The 14687-nt window shown below is 46.2% G+C and overlaps 1 protein-coding gene across 1 annotated transcript in view; it reads left to right on the plus strand.

The window, feature by feature from the left end:
• Window positions 1-14687, plus strand: part of ISM1 (isthmin 1) — a 35838-nt gene that overhangs the window by 11428 nt on the left and 9723 nt on the right. Inside the window, exon 2 of the mRNA XM_056856793.1 lies at window positions 11241-11480. Within this exon, the coding sequence (XP_056712771.1) occupies window positions 11241-11480 (240 nt within the window). The remainder of the gene's footprint in view (window positions 1-11240; window positions 11481-14687) is intronic.

Genomic DNA, 14687 nt, shown 5'->3' on the forward strand with positions numbered 1-14687 from the left:
ATCAATATTAGCCCATGAATTCATGTTGATTCCTTGCCTTTGGGGTACCTTGTTACAGATAAGGGGCCAACAGCAGCACATCCCGCCACTATTTCTGTCTGGCTGTTTCACTGAATTCCTGAATGTTTGAACGCTGAAATAAAATACATCTTTTGCTGTCTTCACCCCTCCCTTTCTGTCCAGTCATATCCCTTAAACTGGTCTTTGAACTAAAGTAGTTCTTTTATATTCTCCTTGTTGTTGTTGTTTTGTGCCATCAAGTCACAGCCGACTTATGGCGACCCTGGAGGGTTTTCAAGGCAAGAGACATTCAGAGGTGGTTTGCCATTGCCTACCTCTGCGTAGCAACCCTGGACTTCCTTGCTGGTCTCCCATCCAAGTACTAACCATGGCCGACCCTCCTTGAGATCTCAAGAGATCTGGCTAGCCTGGAGCTATCCAAGTCAGGGCATTCTCTCTGTTATCTCCTGCTATTTTGCTGCCTGTTAAATTTTGCCTTAGGAGAGAAGGGGCACAGAGAGAAACTATAGGGAGCGAGGAAGAACTATCCTTAGATAGCATTATTAATATCTGGATACAGGTGGAGCAGCAAGGTCTTCTGTTTCTCTGTGCTTCCCTCTCTTTGTGCAGGAGGCAGGCAGTGCTACTGAACACTGTGGGATTTTTGCATTTAGACATCACGTTATGCTGGAGTTTCAATCAAACCACAGTTTATCAGCTGTGGTTCGCTGTGACATCTGATAGGGGTATCACGCGCGGGAACTGCTTTTTTGGAACGAGGACACGAGGGTCTACCAACCAACGCACGGATGCCACGATTGAAATGTCTTTCTAGCTCAGATGCCCAACGATATGTTTATATTAGTATGTCTTAGACTAAGAAGTCAAAGAAATGACAGCCTGACTTCAATTTCAGGTCTAAACACCTCAGAGAAGTCAGATGACTAGTAACATTTCTTGGAAGTTTCGCGTAAATTATTGTCAGTTGCGCACCACACCAATGGGCAGTTTTTCATTTATCCATAACGAAGTGCAGACTATCTCCTGGAAGCATTTAAAATAGTTGTTTTGTGGGTTTGGCATTTTGCAAAATAGGACATAAGCGCATTGTATTTTAAACAAAGAGTACTTTTGTTTTTCAAACCGCTTGCGGAAGCCTCTTCATGTCCATCCTTCGGGTTGTCTGTCCGGCTTCCATCTCGCAGAGGGAAAATAGGCTGCATTGATGCTCATGTGGGAAAGCAACTTGGTTTCAAGAGGCTTTTTTAAAATCCTTGCAAGTACAGCTGTGATGCCTGGAGGGAGAAGACAGCAGCTTGACACTGACCGGCAGCCTTCTGAGACGGGATTAATTTGCATCTGCTCCATTCCCCTCCTCGAAGAATGAACTTAAAAACGCTCACTCCAGCCACAACTTTTCCTCTTTTTCTTGTGGATTGCCAGCGTTGAGAAAGCATAAGAAAGGCCCTGCTGGGTCAGACCAAGGCCCATCAAGTCCAGCAGTCTGTTCACACAGCGGCCAACCAGGTGCCTCTAGGAAGCCCACAAACAAGACGACTGCAGCAGCATTTATCCTACCTGTGCTCCACAGCAGCTGATATAATAGGCACACTCCTCTGATCCTGGAGAGAATAGATATGCATCATGACTACCCCTCAAATCTCCCCGTATTTCCTAACCCAGTACTGGTAACCCTAATTCCTCTGAAGCAAAAATGTCTGTTCATAACAGGCCAGTTGTTATGCTTAAACCCTGCATGTGGTGTTTTGCTTATAAATCCCTTTATGGACAGTTGTTATCACAGAATCATAGAGTTGGAAGGGGCCATACAGGCCATCAACCCCCTGCTCAATGCAGGATCAGCCTGGAGCATCCCTGACAAGGGTTTGTGCAGCCTCTGCTTAAAGACTGCCAGTGAGGGGGAGCTCACCACCACCTTCCTAGGTAGCTGATTCCACTGTCGAACAACTCTTACTGTAAATCCCCCCCCCCCTAATATCCAGGCAGTACCTTTCCGCAATTTAAACCCATTATTGCGAGTCCTCTCCTCTGCTGCCAACAGGAACAGCTCCCTGCCCTCCTCTGAGTGACAGCCCTTCAAATACTTCAAGAGAGCAATTGTGTCCACCCTCAACCTCCTCTTCTCCAGACTAAACATTCCCAGCTCCCTCCGCCTTTCCTCGTTGGGCTTGGTCTCCAGGCCCCTGATCATCCTCATCGCTCTTCTCTGCACCTGCTCCATTCTGTCCACATCCTTGTTGAAGCGAGGCCTCCAGAACTGCGCACAGTACTCCAGGTGCGGCCTGACCAATGCAGTGTACAGCGGGACGATGACATCTTGCAATTTGGACATTATGCCTCTGTTGATGCACCCCATGATCGCATTAGCGTTTTTTGTCACTGCGTCAAGTGGACCCTAAGTGGCTTGGACCCAAGAAAATGGCCGTTCCTCCTTTTTGTATATATGTTTGCCTAGAAGCAGACAGCTCCAGGGACTATTGTGACATCTCAACGAGTTTCGCCTGGTGAGAAGCAACAGACATTTTGAATCGGTTGAAGAATGAGCAGACTGCTTTTTTGGAGTTTTCTGATGTGGGCGCTAACCAAGCCCATCACGGTGAAACGCATTCTGACTCCCACCGGCCACGTACGTGTTGATTCGCATCACAAAATTTTCCTTCCCTGAGGAAAATATAATGCAAATAATTCATATAAATTGACAAGTCTGGGATTTTTTTTGTCCCGAAGACATCTGTAAAGTGTTTGGGCTATGGGGACATGAAAGGCATAGCGTGCCCCCGCAAAATTTCTTCTGATTACACAGTACATATTTACCATTGGCATTAATATTGAACTGTGAGGAAGGATTCTGAAAGCTAGAGTAATGGATGCAGATTTCAGCTAGATCTTCCTCAGATCTCTATCTTCCTTTTCAAAAACCAAACTACAAGAAAAAAATAAGGCTTGGCTTCCTGTTCTAAAAACCTCCAGACTAACAAAGGCAACATTCAACAATAGCCATACAGATTAGTTTTGGATTACACACATTAACAGATCACTTCAGGATACAATGGTTCCATATTAACATACCATACCCTCATTAGCACATTATCTTGATACTTACAGGACAATACTTTTGCAGGACAATACTCAGCTCAAACCCAACCCCTTTCTGACTATATATTACTCTTCCTACATCCTTGACACTGAGAGACACTGTCCTTCAGTGTTACTCCTCTGAAGATGCCGGCCACAGCTGCTGGCGAAACGTCAGGAAAGAAAATTCCAAGACCACGGTTACACAGCCCGGATAACCTACAAGAACCAATGAACTCTGACCGTGAAAGCCTTCGACAATATTACAAGAAAAAAAGCTTTTTCTTATATTTCCCTTTTGTTTACAGCAGAGGTTCTGAAAAATGCTGCTAGTGTACGTTTGTATTACTCTGGGTTCAGCAGGGAAGCAAAGCATAGACTTTCTGGAGTGAATTTGGTTCTTAGTAAAAAAAAGTATGAAGATATTGCACCTTTACAAGCACCATTAGTAACAGAGCGGTCGCTTTTTACTGCATTTACTGTATGGCAGTAGCCTTTGGCCTTTTCAAACCTGGTACTAGGGTTGCCAGCTCCAGGTTGGGAAATACCTGGTGATTTTTGGGGTGGAGCCTGAGGAGGGTTCAGCCCAAGTTCAGTTGAAGACCATCACCATTGGTGGTTGATCTTCCACAGGTGGTTCCACATGATGCATAGTCATGATGCATACCTATTCTCTCCAGGATCAGAGGAGCACGCCTATTATGTTAGGTGCTGATGGAACACAGGCATGATGGTGCTGCTTCAGTCGTCTTGCTTGTGGGCTTCCTAGAGGCCCCTGGTTGGCCACTGTGTGAACAGACCGCTGGACTTGATGGGCCTCGGTCTGATCCAGCAGGGCTTTCCTTATGCTCTATGTCTTGGTTGTGGGCTTCCTAGAGGCCCCTGGTTGGCCACTGTGTGAACAGACTGCTGGACTTGATGGGCCGGGGTCTGATCCCGCAGGGCCTTTCTGATGTTCTTATGAATATATGCTGTTCCTTGGCTATTCTCCCTGTCCTTCTGTCTATGTTCCTGTACCTGTGCACATGCAACCAAATCATGGCACCCATGTAGGTAGTTATGCATATGTGTAATATAAGAAACCAGGGCTTGGATATTGGAAGGAGCAGGTGTTACCCAAATAAGAACACAGGTGTGTAGATAAGGGATGTCTCCAGAGTGGAAAAATCAGGGAGCGAAGCTGGCCTTTTTGGAAGTTTTATTGAAGTATATAGCCCATAGGGTGTGCAGAAAATCAGTATGATACCTCTTGTTCTAACATCATGCAGTTGGCAATGGAGGCACCATTCAGCATTACTAGAAACTGCCAGTGGTTGCTTCTTTCTGTAAATTCCACAAGTCTTTCTTTAATTGAAGGACCCAGCCTTTGGAGACCAGATGCTTGCTTGAAGCAGGGTTGTTCTCCTGACTTCAGGATATTTCTTGCAAGGTTGCCTCTCTGACAAGATGTGCTTGTGGCTGTTCACAAATTGTACTCCCGGGTCATATAATTTATTATTACTAAGTGATTAACATTTCTTCAAATCTTTCCATGTTTAATGTAAATCAGCTCTTGGAAACTCCCCACCAACGTTGCTTAGTTTTTCCAGAAGTTTTCCTTAAGGCAGTTATCACACACCCAGATTATTACAGCTATTTCTGGCGGCTTTGTCAAATTGGCAACCTTTGCCCCAAGGAGACACCACCATGCCTCAGAAGAAGTTTATCAAACGTTGAGACATATGAATGATGTGAAAAAGATTGGAACAAATTAGGGTGTGTTAAAGAATGCAACAGCTGCCCAAATAGGCTGGCTTAACCGGAGCAGGGCCATGATTAGTACTTGGATGGGAGACCACCAAGGAAGTCAAGGGTTGCTACGCAGAGGTAGGCAATGGCAAACCACCTCTGAACATCTCTTGCCTGGAATGCCCCTTTTGAATAGTTCAGTTTTGCATAGTTGGGGGAAAGCCAGGGGAGGCGGAGGCTTTGTGAGCTCCTCAGGCAGGCTGATCCACAGGGCGGGAGTTGGGTTGCCAACCTCCAGGTACTAGCTGAAGATGTCCTGCTATCACAACTGACCTCCAGCCAATAGAGACCAGTTCCCCTGGAGAAAATGGCTGCTTTGGCAATTGGACTCTATGGCATTGAAGTCCCTCCCCAAACCCCACCCACCTCAGGCTCCATGCCAAAAACCTCTCGCCGGTTGCGGAGAGGGACCTGGCAACCCTAGGTGGGAGCCACCAGAGAGAGAGAGGCAAAGATACATGCTGAAGTGTGATGAAAATAGTTTCATCGTACATTTGCTGCATTGCACAGTTTGGCTTTTAGGGTCGCAAATCTTTTCACCGCAACATAGAACATATGTCTGCCATCACCCTTAGGACATCCCATCTGTGTTCACTCTTCGTGTTGATGGGTCCCGTGGGGACACCTTCTTTTTTGTTGTTGTTCTGAGCAAGGTTTTAATGCTTCTAAGTGGGCCTCCTTTGTTAACCTTGAAGCGTGCCAGGGCTCCACAGAGCAGTAGCATCTGCGGATGTTAAAATAGCACCATAACAAGGGTGGATTAAATTCCTTCTTGTGAATGAAGATGTCGATTCTGGCAGTATTACATGCAGCTGATCTCAAGCTTTCTTTGGTCCAAGCAGATCAGATTGGAAACCAAAGAGTTTAGCGGGGTTGTGTGTGTTTTCACAGCAAGGCCTGGCCTGTTCCGTGATTCCAACTATTATATACCGGTACATGGTCCAAAAACTAGATGATGTGATAAAACACATAAAGGGAAAACAGTTTTTCAGTGGGCGGATTTTAGGGAAGGGTGTTTAGAGTTGAGGTGATAGATTGGAGAACCGTTTTACTTTGGACTTGCTTTGTCGAACACCAAACTTTTGAGGTTCTTGTTTGGGGAAAAGATATTTAGCCCATAAATGTTCAAGCGCACAGCCTAGTTAATAACATAATCAATTGGTTGGTTCAATAATGATATATATACCAAAAGGGCTTTGAACCGTCGCTGGAATGTTCCAAGCATTTTTTAAAAAGTGGTAACCACAGTGATATTTTTATAAGGAATGTCCATCTCATGGGGATTCTTTCAAGGTGCTTCTCGTTGTTCGTTTCTTTTGTTTTCCTTTTTATTTTTTTGCAAAGTTACAGCGCCGCTTTATTGTACACGGTGTCCTATAAAGAAGATCTATGCCTGTGATGCCTCTTTGAAAGAGGACCGCTGTGCTGTCCGTTGAAAGGGAAGGCGGTCGAGCAGTAAATTTAGGGCGTCTTCTCTTTTCATATTGACTGTATCTGAGCCAGCGGTCAGTCTTTGAAGTTGCAACAATAGAGCATGGGCCGAGGAGAATATCGGTGCCGCATGTCGGACGGCTGCATTCATTAGTTTTAAAGCAAGGGGCTTCTAATGTGTAGGAGAGCTCTTTTGCTTTTCTTGTTGGCGGGAAGGGGCTGTGGAGGGTCACAGTTCTTATAGGTGCCCGGTCTGCAATCTGCGTGTAAACATTTCATTATAAACCGGGTGCTCTGGAAGTCTGGACTGTTCGCACGATGGGTGTTTACAAGTGTCATTAAGGCAGGGTTGTTCTTCCACTTTGGGCCGCTTCAAGCTTGCTAGCCTAGGCTGTTTTAGAAGAAGAAGACTTGGTTTTTATATGCTGACTTGCTCCACCACTTAAGGAAGAATCAAACCGGCTTACCATCACCTTCCCTTCCCCACAACAGACACCGTGTGAGGTAGGTGGGGCTGAGAGAGCTCTAAGAGGGCTGTGACTAGCCCCAAAGTCACCCAGCTGGCCTCTTGTGTAACCACTCCACCACACAGGCTTCACACTGAAGTATCATAAAGGCATGCTAAATGTCCCTCTTGTTGTTGGTGTCTATGTGTGTAAATTGAATGTTTTTTGCACACAAGATATAGATGGGTGGACAAAACCAACCATCCTGCTGATGTTTATTTTGCAGGCAAAATTGCAATTCATACGCACGTGGGTGGTTCGTACATTCATATGTAGGGTTGCCAGGTTCCTCTTCGCCATCGGCGGGAGGTTTTTGGGGCAGAGCCTGAGGAGGGGAGGGACTTCAATGCCATAGAGTCCAATGGCCAAAGCGGCCATTTTCTCCAGGGGAACTGATCTCTATCAGCTGGAGATCAGTTGTAACAGCAGGAGATCTCCAGCCACTACTTGGAGGTTTATATAGTAAACCAAAATTAGCATGCTGTAGGTTTGCTAACTACTTGGAGGTTGGCAACCCTATTCATATGTGTCTTGTAGGGTGAGTTGGTTTTGGAGAACGTACTGCAACACGTGAAGTAGTATATGTGTAATGATAGCATTTATTATTGTGTGACCCCCCACCCCCTTTTGACATTGACAAGAAGCTGCTAGGTTGAGTATTTGCCCCAAAGTCACATGAGCTTAGTTCGTTCTTGAACAAAGCTGTGTGGCGGCTGCACAAAAGGTGTTAATTTCTACACTGAAGTTGTTTCAAGCCATTTTTTACTCTAGTAATCTTCATCTGTGGACCCAGAAAAATTATCACACTTTTGTATGGTTGCCAGCTGTTGGGGAATTTTGGGGGGTGGAGCCTGGGGAGGGCGGGGTTTGGGGAGGGGAGGCACCTAACGCCATAGACGAATCCACCTTCCAAAGCAGCCATTTCCTCCAGGGGGGCTGGTCTCTGTCATTTCGAGATCAGTAGTGATAGCAGGAGGTCTCCAGGCCCCACCTGGAGGTTGGCAACCCTAATAGTAATGGTTTTACACAAGCCTCTATATTCATCTTTCGCTGCCTCTCTGCAACATAGGGATGATACTACTGATAGGGTTGCCAACTTCCAGGTGGTAGCTGGAGACCGCCCGCTATTGCAACTGACCTCCAGGCGACAGAGACCAGTTCCCCTGGTGAAAACGGCCACTTTGGAAGGAGGACTCTACGGTATTATACCTAGGGTTGCCAGGTCCCTCTTCTCCACCGGCAGGAGGTTTTTGGGGCGGAGCCTGAGGAAGGCGGGGTTTGGCGAGGGGAGGGACTTCAATGCCATAGAGTCCAATTGCCAAAGTGGCCACTTTCTCCAGGTGAACTGATCTCTGTTGGCTGGAAATCAATTGTAATACAGATCTCCAGCTAGTACCTGAAGGTTGGTAACCCTAATCATACCCCATTGAAGTCCCTCCCTTCCCCAAACCCTGCCCTTCTCAGGCGCCACCCACAAAATCTCTAGGTATTTCCTCACCTAGAGCTGGCAACCGTAACTACTGAGCCAGCCATTTTACGGGGATGTAGTAAAGTTAATATAAGAAAGGCTGAGAGCCTTTCCAAGCCTGAGTGTGTCTTGGCCATTTCCTATTGCAGCTTTACACCAGAGGGTAAATACTCGTGCCTAATATAGTATTGATAGTAGGTTTTGTGTGAAGATAGAATTTGCCTGAGTGTACACGTTTCCACTTTAGCCATGGCAAGGAAGTATGAAATGAAGGAACATGTGTATCTCCCACACTTCTGTGTAACACCTGAAGTTGTCCTGAGGGCCATGAGTGATGCTACTTTGACAGCTCCATCCTCTAAGTATCTACTCAGAAGTAATTCCTAGAGCGTTCACTGGGATTTACTTCCTACTTAAGTAGGTTTAGGATCATTGCCTTGATGAAATATCTGATTCTTACCATTCCAAAGCTATAATGTTATGCACATTTACTTAAGATTGTATCCTGCTCTGGGACTTACTTCTGAGTGTATATGAATAGGATTTGGGTTGCTAGTATCAGATTAAAAACATGTCTGTGTTGTGGTTGTGTATGGTGTTCATTTCCTGTTCACGGTCTCTTGGGATGCTCCCGCTGAGTTGGATTAATTTTCAATTTGAGTCATACTTCTTTAATCAGTATTGGAAAAACCTTGGAAGATGTAGGGACGGTATATAGTGAATGTCCTCCGACATGAGAATTGAAAGTCTAAAGGGGAATGAAGGATTCTCACCTGACTTTTGTGCTAATAATGTGATCCAGGTTGAGCATCTCTGATCCAGACATCTGATATATGGACTGATCCGAAAACCTGATGTTTTGAGCCGTCATGCAGCCGTTACTCACAGGCCCTGAGCAGCCCCATTGATGGTTCAGTGTACACAAAATTATTTAGATATTGTTTAAAATTACATTCAGGCTATGTGTATAAAGTGTATATTAAACATAAATAAAATATAAATTAATTTCGTGTTTAGACTTGTGTCCCATCTCCCAAGATATCTCCTTATGAGAGCCAGCGTGGTGCAGTGGTTAAGAGTGGTGGACTCTAACCTGGAGAACCGGGTTTGATTCTCCACTCCTCCACATGAGCGACGAACGCTAATCTGGTCACCCAGGTTGGTTTCCCCACTCCTCCACATGACGCCAGCTGGGTGACCATGGGCTAGTCACAGTTCTCTTAGAGCTCTCTCAGCCCCACCTGCCTCACAAGTTGTCAGTTGTGGGGAGAGGAAGGGAAGGTGATTGTAAACCAGTCTGATTCTCCTTAAAAGGCATAGAAAATCAGGGTATAAAAACCAACTATTCTTATGTATATTGAAAAATTCCAAAATACGGAAAGATCTGAAATATGGACCACTTCTGGTTCCAAGCAGTCCGGATAAGGGATACTCAACTTGTACGGCGTTACTGCTCTCTGTGGCCTCAGGGATATGAGCTGCCCTCCAGTTTCCCTTCGTCTCCTTAATTATTGCTACATTTTCCAGATAAATTAAGTGTAAGCTAACCTCTTAATGCACATTCAAATCCTTGTATGTTGAAGAGGAGAAATGTTCCCTTTTATTACCTGTTAATCATCCTGTGGATAGGATAGGTTGGTTAGGATTTTGAAAGTGAGGGTCAACCTGTCTTGAGTTGGGAATTCTAGTATAGTGCAGGGGACCCTAATCTTGTTGGCCTCTTTTTATGTTCTTGTTAGGGTGTTGGTTGGGTGTTTTGTTGTGCTTTTTAATCTAGGGATGCATTCAGAAATGTGATATTCCCCGACACACATATTCATTCTTCCACTCCATTCCACTCCATTACTTTCTTCCCTGTTACCACCGCAGTGTCAGGAGGCGTTTCCCTCATACTTTCAAACATCTCTTCACTGCCCTAAGTGCTATGGTGCTGTGTTTAGACTGTGCCAGCGGACCCCTGGGAAGAAGAAGGGCCTGGAATCTGGGAGGGCATTCCTGCATGCATAAGAAAAAATCACATTTGAAAAACCATTAAAATCAAACCCCCTTCCCCAAACACACATTATTGAACCAAACTAAAAATAGAGTTAAAATATGTACAAATAAAGGGGACTAGGGCAGCTACGCATCATAGGACAAAGGCGTCCCCGACTTCCGGTTCCCGAAGAAAGATCACAGCTTCCTGTGATCACTCCAGTGGTCCTTATGGGGAATGTAGCATGGAAGGAATTTTTGGAAAGGGTTTTTTTAAAGACTTCCAACAATGGTGCCAGCATAAGTCATCCATCACTGGCAATATCGTAGGCACTATGCTTCCATATGGATGAGTCCACATTCCATCCAGCAATAGCAGAGGCTGCAAAGTGCCCAAGAAACCCATTTTCTGAATGACGTACTGTATCTAAACAGGCCGGGAAAACTTCCCTACAACCTCCTTGAGGAGAAACATCTGGATCACACACCCCCCAAAAAAAACTCCCTCTCGGTTAACATTTTTATCAGGCGCAAGCGCATATGCCACACACTTATTTGAAGATGCTGCAGTGATAAATGCTGTATCCTGATAATCCTTTTTCAGGTAGACTGAAAACTCTCGTTACCTGAGAGGCAATGCTTGCTTGAAAACGATGTGGCTTATTTAAAAGCGTTTCCCATGGCTGTTTATAGTTTCCAGTTAGCAGCAGAAGAAGAAGAGTTGGTTTTTATGTGCCAACTTTCTCTACCTATCTTTAGGCTCTCTGTACTATCCTTTTTCCAGCAGCCTGGTCTTTTTCAGCATGTCTTGTGTTTTGTTGATTTTAATGGTTTGTTGGTGCCCCAGTAAATAAATTGGGGTGGGGGTGGGGATAGGTAAGGGTTTCACCAGTCGTGATCTTCGGGATTGGCGGCAATTGTCGCACTCCAGATAGACGCTTATTTCCTTTTGCGTTTGCTTCCTCTCTTTTGACCAGGAGACGATCCATGCCGAGAGCCTGTCATCTCCTGACTCCGGCTTCACCCTCAATCCAGAGGACAGACGGAGCTACCCTGACCCCCAGGCGGCCCACCGCCCCTTCGCCAAGCAACGATTCAGGCAGGAGAACGGGCAGACGTCTTTGCAAAGGGATGGGCCTCAGTCTTTCCTTCTGGACCTCCCAAACTTCCCTGACCTCTCAAAAGCAGACATCAATGGGCAAAATCCCAACATCCAGGTAAAGCTGCTCTGCTCGATTTCCTGTTGCAATCCTATGGCGAGTTATTCCAATCAATGTCCATTGACATCAGTGGGCTTAGGCCAGAGCAGGGGTCCCCAAACATTTTGGCCAGTGTCTTGGGCACAGTGTCTTGGGCACAGTCACGAAAAGGCTGCCACAGGAAGCAGAGCCACCCACAAAATGGCAGCAGCACCTTACCTTCAGAAACGCAGTGAAGATCCTTGTGGAACTCCCTGCCCCAGGATGGGGTGATGGCTGCCAACCTGGAAGGTTTGAAGAGGGGAGTGGACATGTTCATGGAGGAGAGGGGTATCCATGGCTATTAGTCCAAATGAACATGTGAACACGTGAAGCTGCCTTATCCTGAATCAGACCCTTGGTCCATCAAAGTCAGTATTGTCTACTCAGACCAGCAGCCAGGGTCTCAGGCAGAGGTCTTTTGCATCACCTACTCACCTAATCCCTTTAAGTAGAGATGCTGAGGATTGAACCTGGGACCTTCTGCATGTCAAGCAGATGTTCTACCACTGAGCCATGGCCCCTCCCATACTAGTCATGATGCATACCTGTTCTGTCCAGTCTCAGAGGAGCATGCCTATTATATTAGATGCTGTGGAACACAGGCAGGATGGTGCTGCTGCAGCTGTCTTGCTTGTGGGCTTCCCAGAGGCACCTGGTTGGCCGCTGTGTGAACAGACTGCTGGACCTGATGGGCCGGGGTCTGATCCAGCAGGGCCTTTCTTATGTTCTTATGTTCTTATCTTTGTGTTGTGGTGGCAGCTGCTGCCATCAGAAGCCTTGCTGGGTAAAAGCTTCATCGGGCCCCACCTACTTTCTAAAAACAGTTGGCAAGGCACCAGGAACCCTGGACTAGAGACTGTGCCTAAGACTGTTGGAGTCTTACTTGAGGACGGGTTTCCAGGCCAACTTGTCTCCTGGTATGGAAGCAAATTCAAATTCTTAAAGTAAGATATGAAAAGACCCCAGATGGTACAATAAATGGTTTATGAACCTAAATGGGATCCTACTGTATAAATAGAATGTGCAGTGGAAAAGGAAATGCACAAGCTTGTGGTGTGTGTGGGGGTGTGTGTGTGTGCTTGGGCCACAAAAGGTTGTCGACCTTTTGTGAAGCAAAATAGAGTATTCATTCAGTTTTACATGCACAATTCACCTCTCTCTCCCACTTTTCCATCTTTGCTACTAACAATGACAACGGAAGTATAATAATAATAACACAGTAATAATGATGACACTGAGCCCCGTGGCGCAGAGTGTTAAGCTGCAGTACTGCAGTCAAAAGCTCTGCTCACGACCTGAGTTCGATCCCGACGGAAGTCGGTTCCAGGTAGCCGGCTCAAGGTCGACTCAGCCTTCCATCCTTCCGAGGTCAGTAAAATGAGTACCCAGCTTGCTGGGGGTAAAGGGAGGATGACTGGGGAAGGCACTGGCAAACCACCCCGCAAACAAAGTTTGCCTTGGAAACGTCGGGATGTGACGTCACCCCATGGGTCAGGAATGACCCGGTGCTTGCACAGGGGGCCTTTCCCTTTTTTAAAAAATAATGATGACAGGTCAGCTGTTCTTAAATATAAATTTAATTGCAAGACTATATTCATATTATTTTATTATTTAAAACAATTCTTTAAAGCAAGTATTTAAAACAACTTACTTAAAACAGTAGCAAAGGACTCCCTTCTGAGGACAGGATTTCTAGTCGTGTTATCCTGATAATACAGTCCCTGATGTTATGGCCAGATCTCTCTCAGGAGTTCAATATTTTCATTCAACCCCTGTGCCATATTTCCGCAGTTGCTTCAGCGCAAGCAAGACAAGGAAACACTCAATAGGGTAACCTGAGCAGCTGTTAGTTTGGTGCTTTGTGTGTGTGTGTGTGTGTTGCTTTGTGACTAACTCGGTGGCCAAATGCACCATTGCACTCGAGTAAATGAATTCCTAGGAAGCTCTTGAAAAGGAGGTGCTGTTAAAAGCCAGCGGGCACATTTCCTTTGGGAGCAGAGATTTTTCTCTCCTTGGTGAAAAGCTCTTTTGTTGGGCACCGCTGATTTGACACATGCCAACGCATGCAGCCGTGCCAGCCGTGTGGAGTTACTCACTGTGCCACTGGTTCACTTTCTTCCTCCTCCAAAAGAGAGTGAGGTCCATGTGTCAAGCGGCGGGGCTCCTTTGCCAAGTCGGGTTTTTTTATGATGATCTTTTTGCTTTTCCCAGCTCTGAAAAAATCCTGCACTCAATGGAGGGATAGCCCCCTTTCTTCTGAGCTCCCCTCTTCCTCCATTTTTCCCAGCCACGTTTTCCCCACGCGTAGGGTTGCCAACCTCCAGGTACTAGCTGGAGATCTCCTGCTATTACAACTGATCTCCAGATGACAGAGGTCAGTTCCCCTGGAGAAAATGGCCACTTTGGCCATTGGACTCTATGGCATTGAAGTCCCTCCCCTCCCCAAACCCCGCCCTCCCCAAAAACCTAGCAGCCGTACCCACACCGAAATGGAACAAAACATGCCTGCCACATTGTGTGTGTGTGTGTATAAAGTGCCGTCAAGTTGCAGCCGACTTATGGAGACCCCTTTTGGGGTTTTCATGGCAAGAGACTCACAGAGGTGGTTTGCCATTGCCTTCCTCTGCACAGCAACCCTGGACTTCCTTGGTGGTCTCCCATCCAAATACTAACCAGGGCTGACCCTGCTTAGCTTCTGAGATCTGACGAGATCAGGCTAGCCTGGGCTAATGTACATATGTACTGTCAAGTTGCAACAGACTTATGGCAACCTTAGATCTCTCAGCCCCACCTACCTCACAGGATGTCTGTTGTGGGAACGGAAGGTGATTGTAAGCTGGTTTGATTCTCCCTTAAGAGAGGTAGAGAAAGTCGGCATATAAAAACCAACTCTCCTCCTCCTCCTCCTCCTCCTCCTTCTTCTTCTTCTCCTCCTCCTCCTCCTTCTCCCTCTCTCTCTCAGCCTAAGCTACCTCACAGGGTTGTTGTTATGAGGATAAAGTGGAGAAGGGGAGAACAATGTTAAAAGCTTCTTTGGGGGACCCATTGGGGAGGCAAGTGGAGTATAAATATATCTAAATAAATATCCTCCTTTTCCGTCCATCCACGAACATCACAGCTTGAGTTCCACACAGATGGACGAGAAATGTTGTGGGTCAGCTTATAGGGGCGTTTTGGGTTCTC

This window comes from Euleptes europaea, chromosome 10 (genome assembly GCF_029931775.1).
Source record: "Euleptes europaea isolate rEulEur1 chromosome 10, rEulEur1.hap1, whole genome shotgun sequence".
In the NCBI taxonomy this organism is placed as follows: domain Eukaryota; kingdom Metazoa; phylum Chordata; class Lepidosauria; order Squamata; family Sphaerodactylidae; genus Euleptes; species Euleptes europaea.